This window comes from Etheostoma cragini, chromosome 8, assembly GCF_013103735.1.
Source record: "Etheostoma cragini isolate CJK2018 chromosome 8, CSU_Ecrag_1.0, whole genome shotgun sequence".
Taxonomy (NCBI): domain Eukaryota; kingdom Metazoa; phylum Chordata; class Actinopteri; order Perciformes; family Percidae; genus Etheostoma; species Etheostoma cragini.
The window spans coordinates 21,641,479-21,655,761 of record NC_048414.1 but is presented as its reverse complement, the minus strand read 5'-3'; the positions used below and the strand labels follow the sequence as shown (position 1 = coordinate 21,655,761).

General features: G+C 38.7%; 1 protein-coding gene across 3 annotated transcripts in view; it reads left to right on the top strand.

The window, feature by feature from the left end:
- nlrc5 (NLR family, CARD domain containing 5) overlaps positions 1-14,106 on the top strand; it is a 58,259-nt gene extending 44,153 nt beyond the window's left edge. For 2 of the 3 annotated variants that reach the window (XM_034878139.1, XM_034878137.1), the window contains 14 exons: positions 2,147-2,230; positions 2,318-2,401; positions 2,792-2,866; positions 2,975-3,058; positions 3,199-3,282; positions 3,962-4,060; positions 4,152-4,235; positions 6,319-6,402; positions 7,299-7,382; positions 7,464-7,547; positions 7,662-7,739; positions 10,765-10,848; positions 12,030-12,113; positions 12,444-12,975. In XM_034878139.1, coding sequence (XP_034734030.1) covers positions 2,147-2,230; positions 2,318-2,401; positions 2,792-2,866; positions 2,975-3,058; positions 3,199-3,282; positions 3,962-4,060; positions 4,152-4,235; positions 6,319-6,402; positions 7,299-7,382; positions 7,464-7,547; positions 7,662-7,739; positions 10,765-10,848; positions 12,030-12,113; positions 12,444-12,525 — 1,174 coding nt within the window. In that variant the 3' untranslated portion in view covers positions 12,526-12,975. Of the gene's footprint in view, positions 1-2,146; positions 2,231-2,317; positions 2,402-2,791; positions 2,867-2,974; positions 3,059-3,198; positions 3,283-3,961; positions 4,061-4,151; positions 4,236-6,318; positions 6,403-7,298; positions 7,383-7,463; positions 7,548-7,661; positions 7,740-10,764; positions 10,849-12,029; positions 12,114-12,443; positions 12,976-13,079 lie in introns of those variants that run through there. The other variant, XR_004657458.1, reaches the window with a different exon arrangement.
- Positions 14,107-14,283: the final 177 nt, after the last annotated feature.

The following is a 14,283-nucleotide window of genomic DNA, read 5'->3' as shown; positions in this document are numbered from 1 at the left end:
TTCTTAATCTTGCATGTAACAGTATGGATTAATTGCAGAAAGACCCCGAAAAACTGGATACAAAACCTTCTGTAAGGGATAGGAAGACAACAAAGACAGCCTGTGAGGGGCACCTTAGGAGTGGTCCTAGATGCTACCCATTATATTTTGTAAAAAGAGGATGAGCCGTTCATGAGATATAAACTTTTTGTATGTGTAGCGCCCCCTAGTGTTCGTGAAATTTGTTTTGGCGTCTAAAGTTTGGCATCGACAGAATTGATTTTGGCCGAGACATGGCAAAGTTGGTGTTTTCATAGTTAGCTACACAAATTTGTTTGTGCTATATACGGACAATTGTTATTCTATGAAAATTCTTTTAACAACTTTTTGTCAGGTCAGTCTGAAGAGGTAATGTACCAAGTTTCATGTAGATCAATCTCATGATCTAGGTGGACATCAAAAAATATGTTTTTTGATAAATCACGATTTTTCACGCATAAAACTCAAGTCGGAAAGGGGCATGGCCTATATCACAAGTTTCAGTTGGATCCAGGGAACGCGTGGATATTTAATTCAATTCAATTCAATTTTATTTATAGTATCAATTCATAACAAGCGTTATCTCGAGAAACTTTTCAGATAGAGCATGTCTAGACCACACTCCAGAATTTACAAGGACCCAACAGTTCTAGTAGTTTCCTACAAAGCAAGCAACAGTTAGAATGAAGAGTGGCAGTAACAGTCCCAATAAATAGTAGGTTGTAGTAGTTCTATGTAGTAGTTTATGGCATAGCAGGACGTGGCAGGGCACCGCAGAGCGTAGCAGGATGTAACATGGCATTGCAGGACGTGTATCGGGACCATGGCGACAGCTGCTACCGTGATTTTGGAGCCTCCCTGATCCGAGGAAACATGCTGGGGGAAAAAGAACAAAAGGACTCCGGGGAATGACTCCCCAGAGCTAGGTTACTAACAGGCATTTCTGGGACATGGATGCACACAAATGGAAAGATAGAAAGATAAAGGAGAGAGGAGCTCAGTGTGTTGAAAGGAAGTCCCCCGACAGTCTAAAACTATTACAGCATAACTAAGAGAGAGAGGGTAAAGAGAGGAGCCTGGTCAGGCTAGAACTCTCCCCAACCGGATCCCTTCCCTCTGTCTAGAGGAGATGGGAAGAGAGAGAGAGAGATCCATCCCTCTGTCTAGAGGAGGTGGGTGAGAGAGAGAGAGAGAGAGAGAGAGAGAGAGAGAGAGAGAGAGAGAGACATAACCATCCCTCTGTCTAGAGGAGGTGGAGATGAGAGAGAGAGAGAGAGATAATTCAATTTTATTTATAAAGTGCTTTATCACAACAGTTATCTCTTTGCCTATAGCGGCGTAACTAAGGGATTGTTCAGGACTCTCCTGAGCCAGCCCTAACTATAAGCTTTATCAAAGAGGAAAGTCTTAAGCCTACTCTTAAATGTGGAGACGGTGTCTGCCTCCTGAACCCAAACTGGATCCTGGTTCCATAGTAGAGGAGCCTGATAGCTGAACGCTCTGGCTCCCATTCTACTGTTAGAGACTCTAGGAACCACAAGTAACCCTGAATTCTGGGAGCGCAGTGCTCTTTTTGGGTTGTAAGGGACTATGAGCTCTTTAAGATAAGATGGTGCCTGACGATGAAGAGCTTTGTAGGTGAGAAAGGATTTTAAATTCTATTCTGGATTTCACAGGAAGCCAATGCAGAGAAGCTTAAGTTACAAAGTTATGAATTGGAAGTGCCATTTGGCGTCATATACAACCCACTCAGAAGTGATAAAATGGCCCAAAATGGACATATGTTTTTTAAATGTCCGATGTATGGTTTGAGAGTTATAGGGCTAATTATGGGTTAGGGTTATTTCTGTTATGCCACCACCTAGTGGTGAAAGTGGGTCAATTGTCGCGTCTGAGGTCTTTGCGAAGTTTTGGAACAGTCCTCAAAATGGCACACCGCCAACATGTACTCTTCAGGCTGTAGTGGGAGTTTTAGGCGGAGAAGAGTAAAGGAGGAGAATAATAATCCTTAGAAAAACAATAGGGTTCCACAGCCCAGCTGTGTGAACCGCATAGCTTTGCTACCGCGCTTCCCAGCCCCCTCGGGCTTGGACCCCTAATAAATCCAGTCCGTTCTCATTATTCACAGCTTCTCCCACAACAGCCTGGGTGTAGAGGGAGTTGAGTTTCTCTGTTCTGTCCTGCCCTTGCTGCCAAATCTCACTTGTCTCAGGTGAGAGCTTTATTTCACATTTGACTCTTTTACTAATACTTGTTTTAAAGTTTTTGCATGAAGAGCAACTACTTTTGTTTTCTACAGTATTGGTTCCAAAGAGGCTTGTGTGACGGTGGTTGAGAAGCTCTCAGATGCCTTGCTGCGGGTTGCAGGCATTAAGTGCTTAAAGTGAGCAACATTTACACAAACACGTTTTATGTCCCTTATTTTCGGCCGGATGTCCCTCACCTTCTTCCTTTCTTTGTGTTAGTATTCTATACTCCGGTCAATTTGGGAAACATCCTCTGAGCTAGAACCAACAAATGATACTATATACAGTATATATATATATATATAAATATATTTTTGAGTAAAATTCTCATCAACCACTCAACAGCTGTTTTAGTTTCAGAGCTTGACTCTCTATGTGCATATGTTCCATGTTCCATGCTCATATGTCACACTGTGTAGGAGGGTCTGGCAATGTGAGACTAAGCACTGCATAACATGACTTGGATTTAAGCAGACAGCCAGCATGATGATAAGTTGAAACCAATTCTTTATTTTTTCCTCTCCCAGCCTATCAGGTCATGTGATTAGTGACACAGCAGCCCAAATTATGACCAAAATGTGCCCCCGTCTAAAATCACTCAAGTAAGCATTTAACAGAATAATAATATTTTTCACAAACAAATCACCAACATGTAAGAGAAATAGTTCCTAAATGTGGAAGTGGTCTGAAATGTGCCTTTTCTTCTCTAGTCTGTCTCATTGTAGGTGGTCAGCTGCTGCAGGGCTGCAGCTCGTCACAGCACTTCAACTATGTGTCAGTCTGGAAGGTCTTTGGTAAGAGACACATGCACACACACGCATATGAATGATCATGTGTGTAAAAATGACTGAATACATATGAAATGGCTGCTATAATGTGTGATTGTGTGTGTGTGTTTGTGTGTGCGTTTTTGTGTTTCTGTGTGCACCCCAAGTCTGGACTCCCTACAGCTGAATGCAGAGAGCAGTGTGTGCCTGGGACAAGCACTAAGGAATATCAAAAATATACGCAGTCTCAAGTAAGAAACACAATCTGGTCTACTGTAGCAGTGTCATTATTAAATCTGAAGACTTACTTAGTATTATTTGCGCCCTGTTTATAGCTGCCAATTATGTAGTTGTAAGTATGTATTTCACATATGAAGCTACAACTGCCAAGTTATTTCAGGCAGGAGTCTTTACAGTACGTCTGCATTACTGCAACAGTCACACTGATGAATTTAACTTACACATATCCTATAACACTTTAATCATCCGCTCTATTTATGAGTTGCACTCACAGTCACTGCCAAAACTGCCTCTCACTTTCACTGCTCAAATTGCAGCCACTGCTGCTGCAGCTCATCATACCAGCCTGCCATCAGCTCCACAGGAACCTTAATACCTCCCCCCTCATTGGGGGGAGGTCAGATCCCATGATTCCATTCCCTCCCCTTGGGAATTTACCATTCCCTCTCTCATAGTGCTAGGTTGTAATGTGTTTTTCCCTGATGAGCTACAAGGGCAGAACTTTCATGGCAGATGTTAATAATGTTTACATAGCATATGAATAGACATCATACTTACATGGAAATAAATCCTCCTCACATGAGAGACATCCACCCCTAGGTCTGGACCAATATAAGAATTTCACAGAGGATTTGATGCCTGGTTGAACATTAAATTTGACCCTTTGTTTGTGCATTGTGTGTGTGCCAGGCTAAATAAGATTGTCACAGTGATGGGTCCGTCACAAGCAAACGGTTTGCTAGATCTCCTAGCTGCTATGGAGGGACTCACACGAATGGAGGAGATCGAGTGAGCATGCTGCACATAAAGAAATGTGGTTGACCTCATTTCTGTCTGGCCATCAGTGATCTTTGATGGGTTCTTTCTCTTGTTTTGTCAGGCTGGAGAGCTGGAGGCTGGCCGATAGAGGACTAGAGCAGCTGACCAGACTCCTTCCTATGTGGACTGAACTCAGGAAGATCAGGTAGGCAGGAAGTTCCTATTGGAAAAAAAGAAAGGGTAGATAAACACTAGAAGGCACATACTGTACTGTCTGGTCTTGATAGCAGATTATTTTTAATGTATCCCATGTCAAAAACATTTGTATACTCTTTCTTGTCTTTCTTGTCTGTTGTTGTGTATGTTCTGACTTTATTTATTCAAATTATAAATATTGTGTATTGTTTTATTAATTATCAGTTAGTCAGTGTCCTTTATCTCCCCTACAACCCCCACATTGTCAACAGACCACCTTGTGTGTGCTCTTTCCTTCATGTTTTACACATATTCACCATGCATGTTATTAAAATGCTGCAGGTAATAATTGTATGGTTCCAGGTAACTGCTGAGCCTTTGTGTGTGTCGCGTGAGCAATCTTTCTTACACTTTGCTTTGTGTTTGGTGTGAAGTGTTCATGCAGCCGGTGTACTAGAGACAAGACATGTGATAAAAAGAGATATCTGAAATTCTCTTTGTAAAAACTTTTGACCCTGGCTTTTCTCCAATGTTCTGAAAATGTATGCAAATAAGCACATGTTAAGATAAAGCATAATTTGCATATTTTGAAAATACAATTTTAGAAAACCTGTAACACAAAAAATGATTAGACTAAAGGAAGTTTTATATTAATTTATGTTTATTAAAACGTGTACCCTATTTACCTGTAGTGAGTCTCCCCTTAAAATTATTGAAAAAGGAAAGGCTTATTTTGTGCTTAAAGCTTTCAACCCCATTCACCTATGCATTTGTGTGTAATAGACAGATGTGACCAGAAATCTTTGAATTTGGTCCAGTATTGAGCAAGGTCGCAATGAAGGGCGATGCGAACTGATCTACAATGGAACCTTAAGGGGCAATTGTGCAACTTCAACTTTTGACCATTAAAAGTGATTTTGGTTTTGCTACTGACAGGATCAGATTGTTACTAAAAGGGTCTGATAATATTGTCAATCTCGATCTTAAATGATTTTTACCTCAGAGAATAAGAACATACATATTTTAAGAAAACAGCCTTTTAATTTTATGTTTAAATATGCAAATTAGGTATTGTGTAATACTAACTGTTGGTGAATTTAGGAGAAATGTACAGGTGCAAATAGACACAGTATACTGGAGTAGATTAAACAACTACATTTCTATTTCAGTTGTTGTATTTTGACTATTCTAAAAGTTAAACACAACTTTGCTAAATACAATAGAAGCACAAAATCCCCAAACCTGTATTTTCAATGATAAATCGGCCGCTTTGCTATTTTTGTCTTCACTCAGGAATACAGTTAAGCTGGATGACTATGCCTGTGTGAAATGATCACCCAATAAATACCGGTCATTTTATTAACTGTCACCACCTTCTTAATGGGGAACAGCTGCTTACGTTGGCAGCAGGTTCTTCCTTTTCAAGTTTGGGACTGACAGCAGCAGTGTGGCCTTCATTAGGTGTTGCTGTTTTTATTTATTTATGACACATGGTGTGGTTGTTGTACTATGTGTAATAATAATACATTTTACTTATATGGTATATAGCTCATTTTGCCCTTCAGCCCCTTGCTTCACAGAGAAGACAGAAAACATAAAATACATTAAAAAGCACACTGAGGTTAGTCATGGACCGGCTGTTTTCCATGAGTCATCAAGAAAAGAAAGTGCAGTTTAGAAATCCCTCTCCCTGCCAGTGTGCTAATGTGTTAAAATAAAAATGTAAAATTTATTGTGTTCATTGGAAAGAAAAAAAAAGGTTTTTTAACCCAGGCATTTCAAAATAATACATTTTAAAGTTGTAATTGCAATACCGCAAAACCGTGATATTTCTCGCTGAAGGTTATCATAACGGCCCATGGCTAACGGAGGTACACAGAGCAACAAAATATTTAAAGTTATTACGAGAGTCAAAAAGTGAAATGAAAGTTTTGAGAGCCATGCCAATGAATCAAGTCAGACCAAAATTGGGTGTATTCTTTGTGTTATGGCTGCAAATCCCTTCATTGCTTTTGATTTTGGCACCATCCATTGGTAGTATACATTCTTATGTTTATGTGATGTTGGTGTGTGTCTGTCTTCCTGTCTTCCAGTCTATCAAAAAACCTAATCAGCGACCAATCTGGAGAAAAGCTACTTGAGGCTTTGAAGAGCTGTAGTCACCTGGAAGAGCTGCAGTAAGGACACAATGACATTTTATTTACATCTTTTAATCATTCCTGTGAAAGCTTTTTTGGAAAACCAAATGAAATACCTTCTAAGAGGTGAAATATTCTACACTGCACAGCATTTGCACTGCTTGTTGGCATGGTTAAAGACGCTGGTTAACACTCAAAAGAACGAAAGGGGACTGTGATAAAGACACACTAGTGTTGTAACATTTGTCTGCATTGTTAAAGACTGCAAATGAACTACTTGGAAGTTTGCTGCCCTAGAAATGAGATGCACCTATTTCAGCTAAGCCCTGCCTTAGGCTATATAACATTTTGGTTCAATCAACACTTTTTATTACCACATGTAATCATTTCTAGTCTTCAATTTCAATTGTGTTCTTTGCTAAACTTTTCAGCTGTATAATTGTAGGGGGTAGTAATTACCAGAAGCCTCGCGAAACGATATCATCACCATGCTTATGTCACGATTTGATATTATTGCGATTTTAAACATATTGCAATATGATAATGATGATGATAATATATATTGCAATTTATTACAATTTTTCCAAAATGCAATTTTTTTCAAATTTCAAATGATGTCCCTACGAGGAAACGTTGTCAACCTCTGCTTTAAAGATACATTTCTCTGTTTCACTTGGATTTTATTGCTGCAAATTGGGATTGTCGAGCAGACAAACTGACCAACACATACATAGTAAGAGTACACACTAGCAACAGTATTGTCACGGAAAATATGGCGATGCTATGCTCTATTGTTTTTTCCCCCACCCCTACAATATTTTATCATTTGTATCGTGTGTATTTGGGTTAAAGAGAAGAATATGAATGAACTATATTTTTGTTTGCATGTTTATGTCAGCAAATATATAAAACATCAACCTAATGCTTTGTCCCAGTCTGTCCAGTAACAGTCTCGGGGATCTCACTGCTGCCAGGATGGCCCAGGTTCTACCTTCACTGACGCACATCACTGTGTTGGAGTAGGTCCCACACACATTCATACTTCTTACTGACATTTATTACACTTCTATGTTCTTTATGTAAATGTCCATTGTTTCTAGTATTTCAGAGAACAGGATTGGATATGAAGGGTCGGTGAGTCTGTCCAAAGCAATAATGTGCATGAAGAACCTCATCAAGATTCAGTAAGACTCTTAAACTTCTGCTGTTTTGAGAGTCACAGTCCTGATTGATGACTAGATTTATTGATTATTAGCATTACCTTAAACTATGTTTCTTTCTCTTGCATGGTCTGGCAGTCTGACCTCTATTGGGACTCCAGAGCTGTGTGCTGTAGCTTCCAGTTTGGCCCACTGTCCCCTCCTACAGGATGTGGGGTAAGATTCTGTTCAATTTACAGTTTAATTACAGTGTCAAATCATAACAGACACGATCTCAGGAGCCTTTACCGTCAGAGTGGGTCTAGACTTTTTTGCTTCTTGATACTGATACCGATTCCGATACAGGAACTTGCATATTTTATTGTTTTAACATCTGTATACTACTGTCACTGTATGGATGTGATGTGATTTCTGTTTTTGTTCTTTGGCCTGGGGCCAACCTACAAGCAAACAAAATCAGACAATTACCACAATAGAACTTTTATTAGGGGCGGCTGTGGCTCAGTGGTCTAGCGGTTGCCTGCCAATCGGAAGGTTGGTGGTTCGATCACCCCCCCTGCAGTCATTGTCGAAGTGTTCTTGGGCAAGACACTGAACCCCAAGTTGCCCCCGGTGCTGCGCATCGGAGTGTGAATGTGTTTGAATGTTTATCTGATGAGCAGGTGGCACTTTGTACGGCAGCCCCGGCCACAGTGTGTGAATGGTGAATGTTTCCTGTAGATGTAAAAGTGCTTTGAGCAGTTGTTAAGACTGGAAAAGCGCTATATAAATACAGCACATTTACATTATCCAGTTTGACAGCAAATCATAACGGAAAAGAAGATAAATTAACTACCTTTAAAAACTTCCTGACAAAATTACGTGGTATCTGATCGGTGCATTACGTGGTATCTGATCGGTGCATAAACTCCGGTGCATAAACTACGGAAGTATCGGTACTTCCCGATAGCAGTATTTTAGGCAGTATCGGAGGCTTTTCAGATACTGGTATCGGTAACGGAACAACTTTAGTCTAGACAACACAATAATTTACCAAGACCCAACAATTCTCACAAGAGAATGTATTGGTGTGACAAGGCAAAAATATTTCCTTTGAACAGGCACAAACCTCGGACAGAACCTAGATTATAAATGATCGTATAATTCATTGGATGCAATTAATGATGAAGACATATTTTACAGGCACCATTTAAGTATTTCTTCATATGTTTAGAAAACAACATAAAGGTGATCTGTGCAGTCTGCCAGAGTAATAACATAAGATTCTTTGTGTTGAAGTTATATGTTCCATTTGGACTCAAAAGTTAGATTTTCACTATTCACTATATTTTCCACTATAAAATACCCACAATGCACTGCTAATTTGAGTGTACATACAATGTACCCTACATTTACTCTCCTAACCATAATGCAACACAGGCTTGTTTTCTCAGAGGAGAAGAAGAAGCAGCTGTGACCACGGAAACTGAAAAGGAAAAATTAAGTGGACTTGGGTTTCTAAACAGTGGAAATGTAATGCAGTGGTTTGAGAAAGTTTACACATCCATGCTAAAGTTGATTAAAAAGAGGAATTAAAAAAACATCTTTTGAAAATTGATCTTAATCTTTAAGGGTACCAATTTCCTTTGTGAATGAATAATGTATTGTAAATAAATAAATGTCCTTCCTTAAAATACAGGGGGCATAAATATACACACCCCTATGTTAAAATACAGGGGGCATGAGTATACACCCCCCTTTGTTAAATTTCCAAGGAAGCAGGCAGATTTTTATTTTTAAAGGCCAGTTATTTTTATGGATCCAGGATAATATGCATCCTGATAACGTTCCACATACCCTTCACCATACATAGCGAAAGGCAGGGGGAACTTTCCATAACATCATCTCTCAATGCAAATCATACCAGCTATTAGTCTAACTGAAATAACACCATGCCTATCTCTATTTCAATTTGTTGTGTAATATCTAGAAAAAGGGTTAGGGTTAGGGTAAAAAATGTTGCTGCAAAATGGAATTGTCAAGCAGACAAACTGACCAACACTTATAATAAAAGATTGATACTTGGCATCCTTGTATTGCTACAGAAAAAGATCAGGATACCCCCCCCTCCATCCATAGTATCTGGGCAAAGTTTGTCACTTGAGAGGTGTTTTCACATTCCTCTCCTGAAGGGGGAGATATTGCCCCCTCCAGTAATTCTACAGGTGGCAGGGGTAATTCCGGTAATTCTTACAGTATATCTTTAAAAAAAAAACGTGTTACGTTTCCCAACTTCAGTTTTGCAGCAGATGACTGACAGCTACTGTGAAACTTCCTCACATCTTTGAGTGCAATGTTTTCTGAATGAGTAATGTGTGTCCAGGCCCGGCCAGAGGCTGCAAATGGACTACAGATGATGACAATTCCTACTCCATCTTGCTTTACTTTCATTATAATGCAGGCGGCGGCGTGGCCGCAAAAAGCTAGGAGAATCCTTAAAGATACAAATAATTGATATTCGGAACTGGTGTGTAATTTGAAACAGGTTTGCATTTACAGTGCAAGATTTTGGAATGTTACAAAACCTAACACCAAACTTTGTTGCTTAAAGCAATTATTTAATAAACTTAAAACTTTCTACATAATACCCAGTAAAAGATAGTCAGAGAGTGTTGTGGGCGGTGCCTTACGTCAGACTCAGTGGGAGTGAAACCGATGCAGAGGGACCGACACAGAGCTGCACACTTTTTAATGAATTAACTTTATTGGTTACCAGGCAAATGCAACGTTGATACAGATAATCTACAACAACAAAACGCTCCCTAGCTTCTACCCTTGCTAACCAGGAACACTGGTTTTCTTCCACTTTAAAAATTTTTTTTTCCATTTGGCTTCATCTGAACTAACCACTAACTACAATTTCAACTCAGTGATTTGAAATTCTAACTTATGATAGCTTTTTTAAAAACCCTTTTTGTGAAAGGGTTCACATACTATTTCCTATTTTTTAGTATTGAGATTATTTAATAGGTATGCCAGTTCTGATGTTATCAGTGTATTGTTGTAGTAAGTAACGCTGTTGCAGATCAGACCATATTATATGGTTGAATTGTGCATGGATATGGGAAATTCCAAAGGGTTCCTTTTGTTTTTCTTGGCACTGTATATGGGACACAAACATGATCGATTCTGAGTTCAAATGTCTGTGTTTTAGCCCTGATCTAAATGTTGGATTGATTTCTTTTTTATTTGAATTTTCCAGTCTGGGATGGAATAATTGTGACGATGAAGTGGCAGTGGAGCTGGCCAGAGTTATGCCTCTCTGTCCGAAGCTGAAAAGAATAGAGTGAGTTTGTGAAAATGCACACAGACTCACACACACACAAACACACACACACACACACACACACACACACACACACAGTGTAAGTTTTCTCTTTTTATATTGATTTTCTTTTTTACTTCAGGTTCAGGTGTTTTCAAGATAGTTTTCCTCTAGCTTACATTTATTTCATCTTTATTCATTTTTCCCCTTTGTTTTATCTTGTTTTTACTGAAAATCAATAAAATGTGCTCCTGTAGGTTTAGATTTAAATTTAAAGGGTAACAACCATTTTTTGCAACCTGGGCTTTTCTATGTTTTTGTGTCCAAGTGAATGATGGAAACTATCTTTGACATTGCTCCAGTATTAAACAAGATCACTGCTGTTGACAGCAGTGAAACAAGCTACAATGTAAGTTAATAGGGCAGTGATGTCCAGCACCTTCACAAAAGTGCTTGTTTTGCCACTGACAGGCTCAGATTAAGTGTCAGACAAAATTAAGGAAAGTATTTCTAAGGTGGCTGACGCTTCTGTTAAAGAGTAAGATCCTTTAAACCTATAAACATCTGCGAAATTGCATTTGCTAAAGCCACCACACTCCATGTAAATAAACTTGTAAAAATACACTCCATTCAAAGTTGAAAGAAACAAACTATAAAACATTGTTTTGGGTCATCTTTCTACTTTTCCAACCATCACAACTCTAGTTGTGGTTGAAATAAACACATAGTTTACCAATTTACACGTTAAAATAAGTTGGATCTATACACGCTAAAAGTATTGCTTTTTTTTAAATCGAGTCTGGTGGGTTTAGTGCTAGCAACCGCAAAACTGTTTTCGGTTAAACAGCAGGTCTTAAAGAAGTATTAAAAAGGTCTATTTCAGAATAATCTTGTCAGACACTAATAATCTGAGCCTTATAACGACAAAAAACACACTTTTAGTGGACCAAACTGACGCTGCCCATTGGCCCCACGGGGGTTACATTGCAGCCCGGTCCATTCGAGCGTTCACGCTTAATACTGGACCAATTTCAAAGATCGTTGTTCCTATCAATCACTTACACACACAAAAAAACTAAGGTCCAGGTTAAAAAAACTGGTAGTTACTCTTTTATTCCTCCTTTAGTTGACTTACTTGTCGACCACACACTCAGACTTGGAGGGTATAAAACGGTGTGTATGTATCTGTTTATTTCTCCCAGTCTGGAGTCAAACACTGTGAGTGTTTTTGGAGCGGAGGCCCTGGTTAGAGCCTTACAGTCCTGTCCTGCTCTGCAGCTCATCAGGTAAACTTGCAACCATGGTGTCTCTCAGGCAAAGTTTGGCTCATACAGGCACCTGTTGGTTTTGTTTATCACCTTCACTATCTGTTGAGAGCACACACACACACACACACACACACACACACACACATACATATATATATATATATATATATATATATATATGTATACACATATGCTGTGTGACTTTGATATTTTTTTTCTACTAAAATTTATAATGGTTTGATAATGCCTGCTATACTGTTTATTTCAAATCTGCTGTATCTGTTGCTGCTTTTTTTAATACATTGAAAAATTGAAAAATATAAAATGTTGCACCAATGTTCTTTTCAGGCTGTGGAGGAACAAAGTCTCCCTCAGTGAGGCGCAGAGGCTCAGTCTGAGGGACAGGAGGCTGAATTTCTCATCCATCTAATGTGATCCGTATTGTTGGACGATGTAAGCGCCAGGGCAAAGTAACATTCAAGTTCATCAGAATCATCAGAGGTCAACCACTGCTACAGCCAGTGTTGGAAATCAAGGAGAGCAAAGGAAAAGTGTCCCAAGTAATCTGAGAATACCCTCTCCCTGTTTTTTTAAAGTCTCCCCAAATTTTTTAGAGATAAGTATCTCCATTTATCAACAAGAGCCTCTCTAGGGAACAATGTGAATAAGTACAGCTGTACTGTTGTATGTCTTCAAAGTGGCTAAATGTAACTTTCAGTTTGTGTTGATTTTAGCGGCCGCTTTGGACAAAAGCGGTAGTGTCTTTACCACAACTGCCATTGTAATGGTCTTTTCTTCACGGTGCTGTATTACCCGCTGTATTACTGAGTTAGTGTTACAGGGAGGTCATACAGTTGCAAAGAATGTTTTGCTCAGACAGCATCCCTGTCACTGTATCACGAGCCAAAGCATTAAGAGATTGCACATTTCATGAAACCTACGGATGCTTTACACAAGTAATGTTATAATGCTACAAGGGGAAAGAAAATACTAAGCCAACACAAACAGAGTTAAGGGAAAACCTCCTCGCTAAATGGAAGGAGAAGGGTATTATATGTCAGCTACTGAGAAACAACCACAGTGTGTATTGTAAAGTTATTATATGAATGATATAGACATATTACATAAATATATTGCATTTAGGCCTATATAAAGAAATCTCCTGCTTCCTTTTTACCTGGCTCAAAGGCTGGATTAACACAGGCCTTTTTGGTGTAACAAAGAAATCTGTGACCCATTACAATGTTAAAACACTACTGTGTTTGTCCAAAGCGGCAAAGGTAAATATGATTTATGTGACGGGGGACTGATGGATCGTAGTACTTAATACTGTCACTATTGGCTCTGCTATCCCACACTGCCATGAACCTAGAGGTAAAACATTATTTGCTGTCCAGTAAGTTTCATGTGAGAAAATACTTACTATATTTAACGCTGATACACTGAGTCACTTTGCACTGTAATGTGTTTACAATGATTAGAGGCCACATTAGTGAAAACACAATAACTCATCAACTAACAGGAAGAATGGTCATTACAGGTTGTGGTCTCTATCTAGTTTGCATATTGATTTCTGCTGTTTTCATGGAAAGCTTACCCAAGTTGTTTGTTTACACAAGGGAATTATGGCTTATACTATTTCAACTGAACAAGAATTGTGAAAACCATAAACTTTGAGAATAATAGATTCTAGTTTCTTGTTGTGCTGATAATGCTACAATGATGCTGTTATTCTGACACACGATGACCTTATTTCCTTATCCATTCCTCTACGTGTTTCTTTTGAATTCATTATTTATGATTTGCTTTAAATTTAAACTATTCAAAGATTGTCTACAAAGACACTGGATTTAATGAGCATACACCTGTGCCCTGTGGCACTGTAGCTCATCTGTTAAGTGTTTTTTCTTTTTGAGGTTTTTGATCAGGTTTGACTCCTCACATGACATTGCCTCTATTTTTTTATTTTTTCTTGCACTGTCTTGCACTAAGATTTCAATTGAGATATAAAAAGACTACCTTGAGTTTTGTCCTTTACTTACATTTCATACATTTTTGCTGTTTAATTTCTTGCTTTATTTCTTTCTTTCAACAACTTGCCATTAAACTTTTCAAACTTCAACTAAATAAACATAAATTTCTTTAACATGAAAATGTTTTTGGGTTAAATCTCAAATACAATATGTCA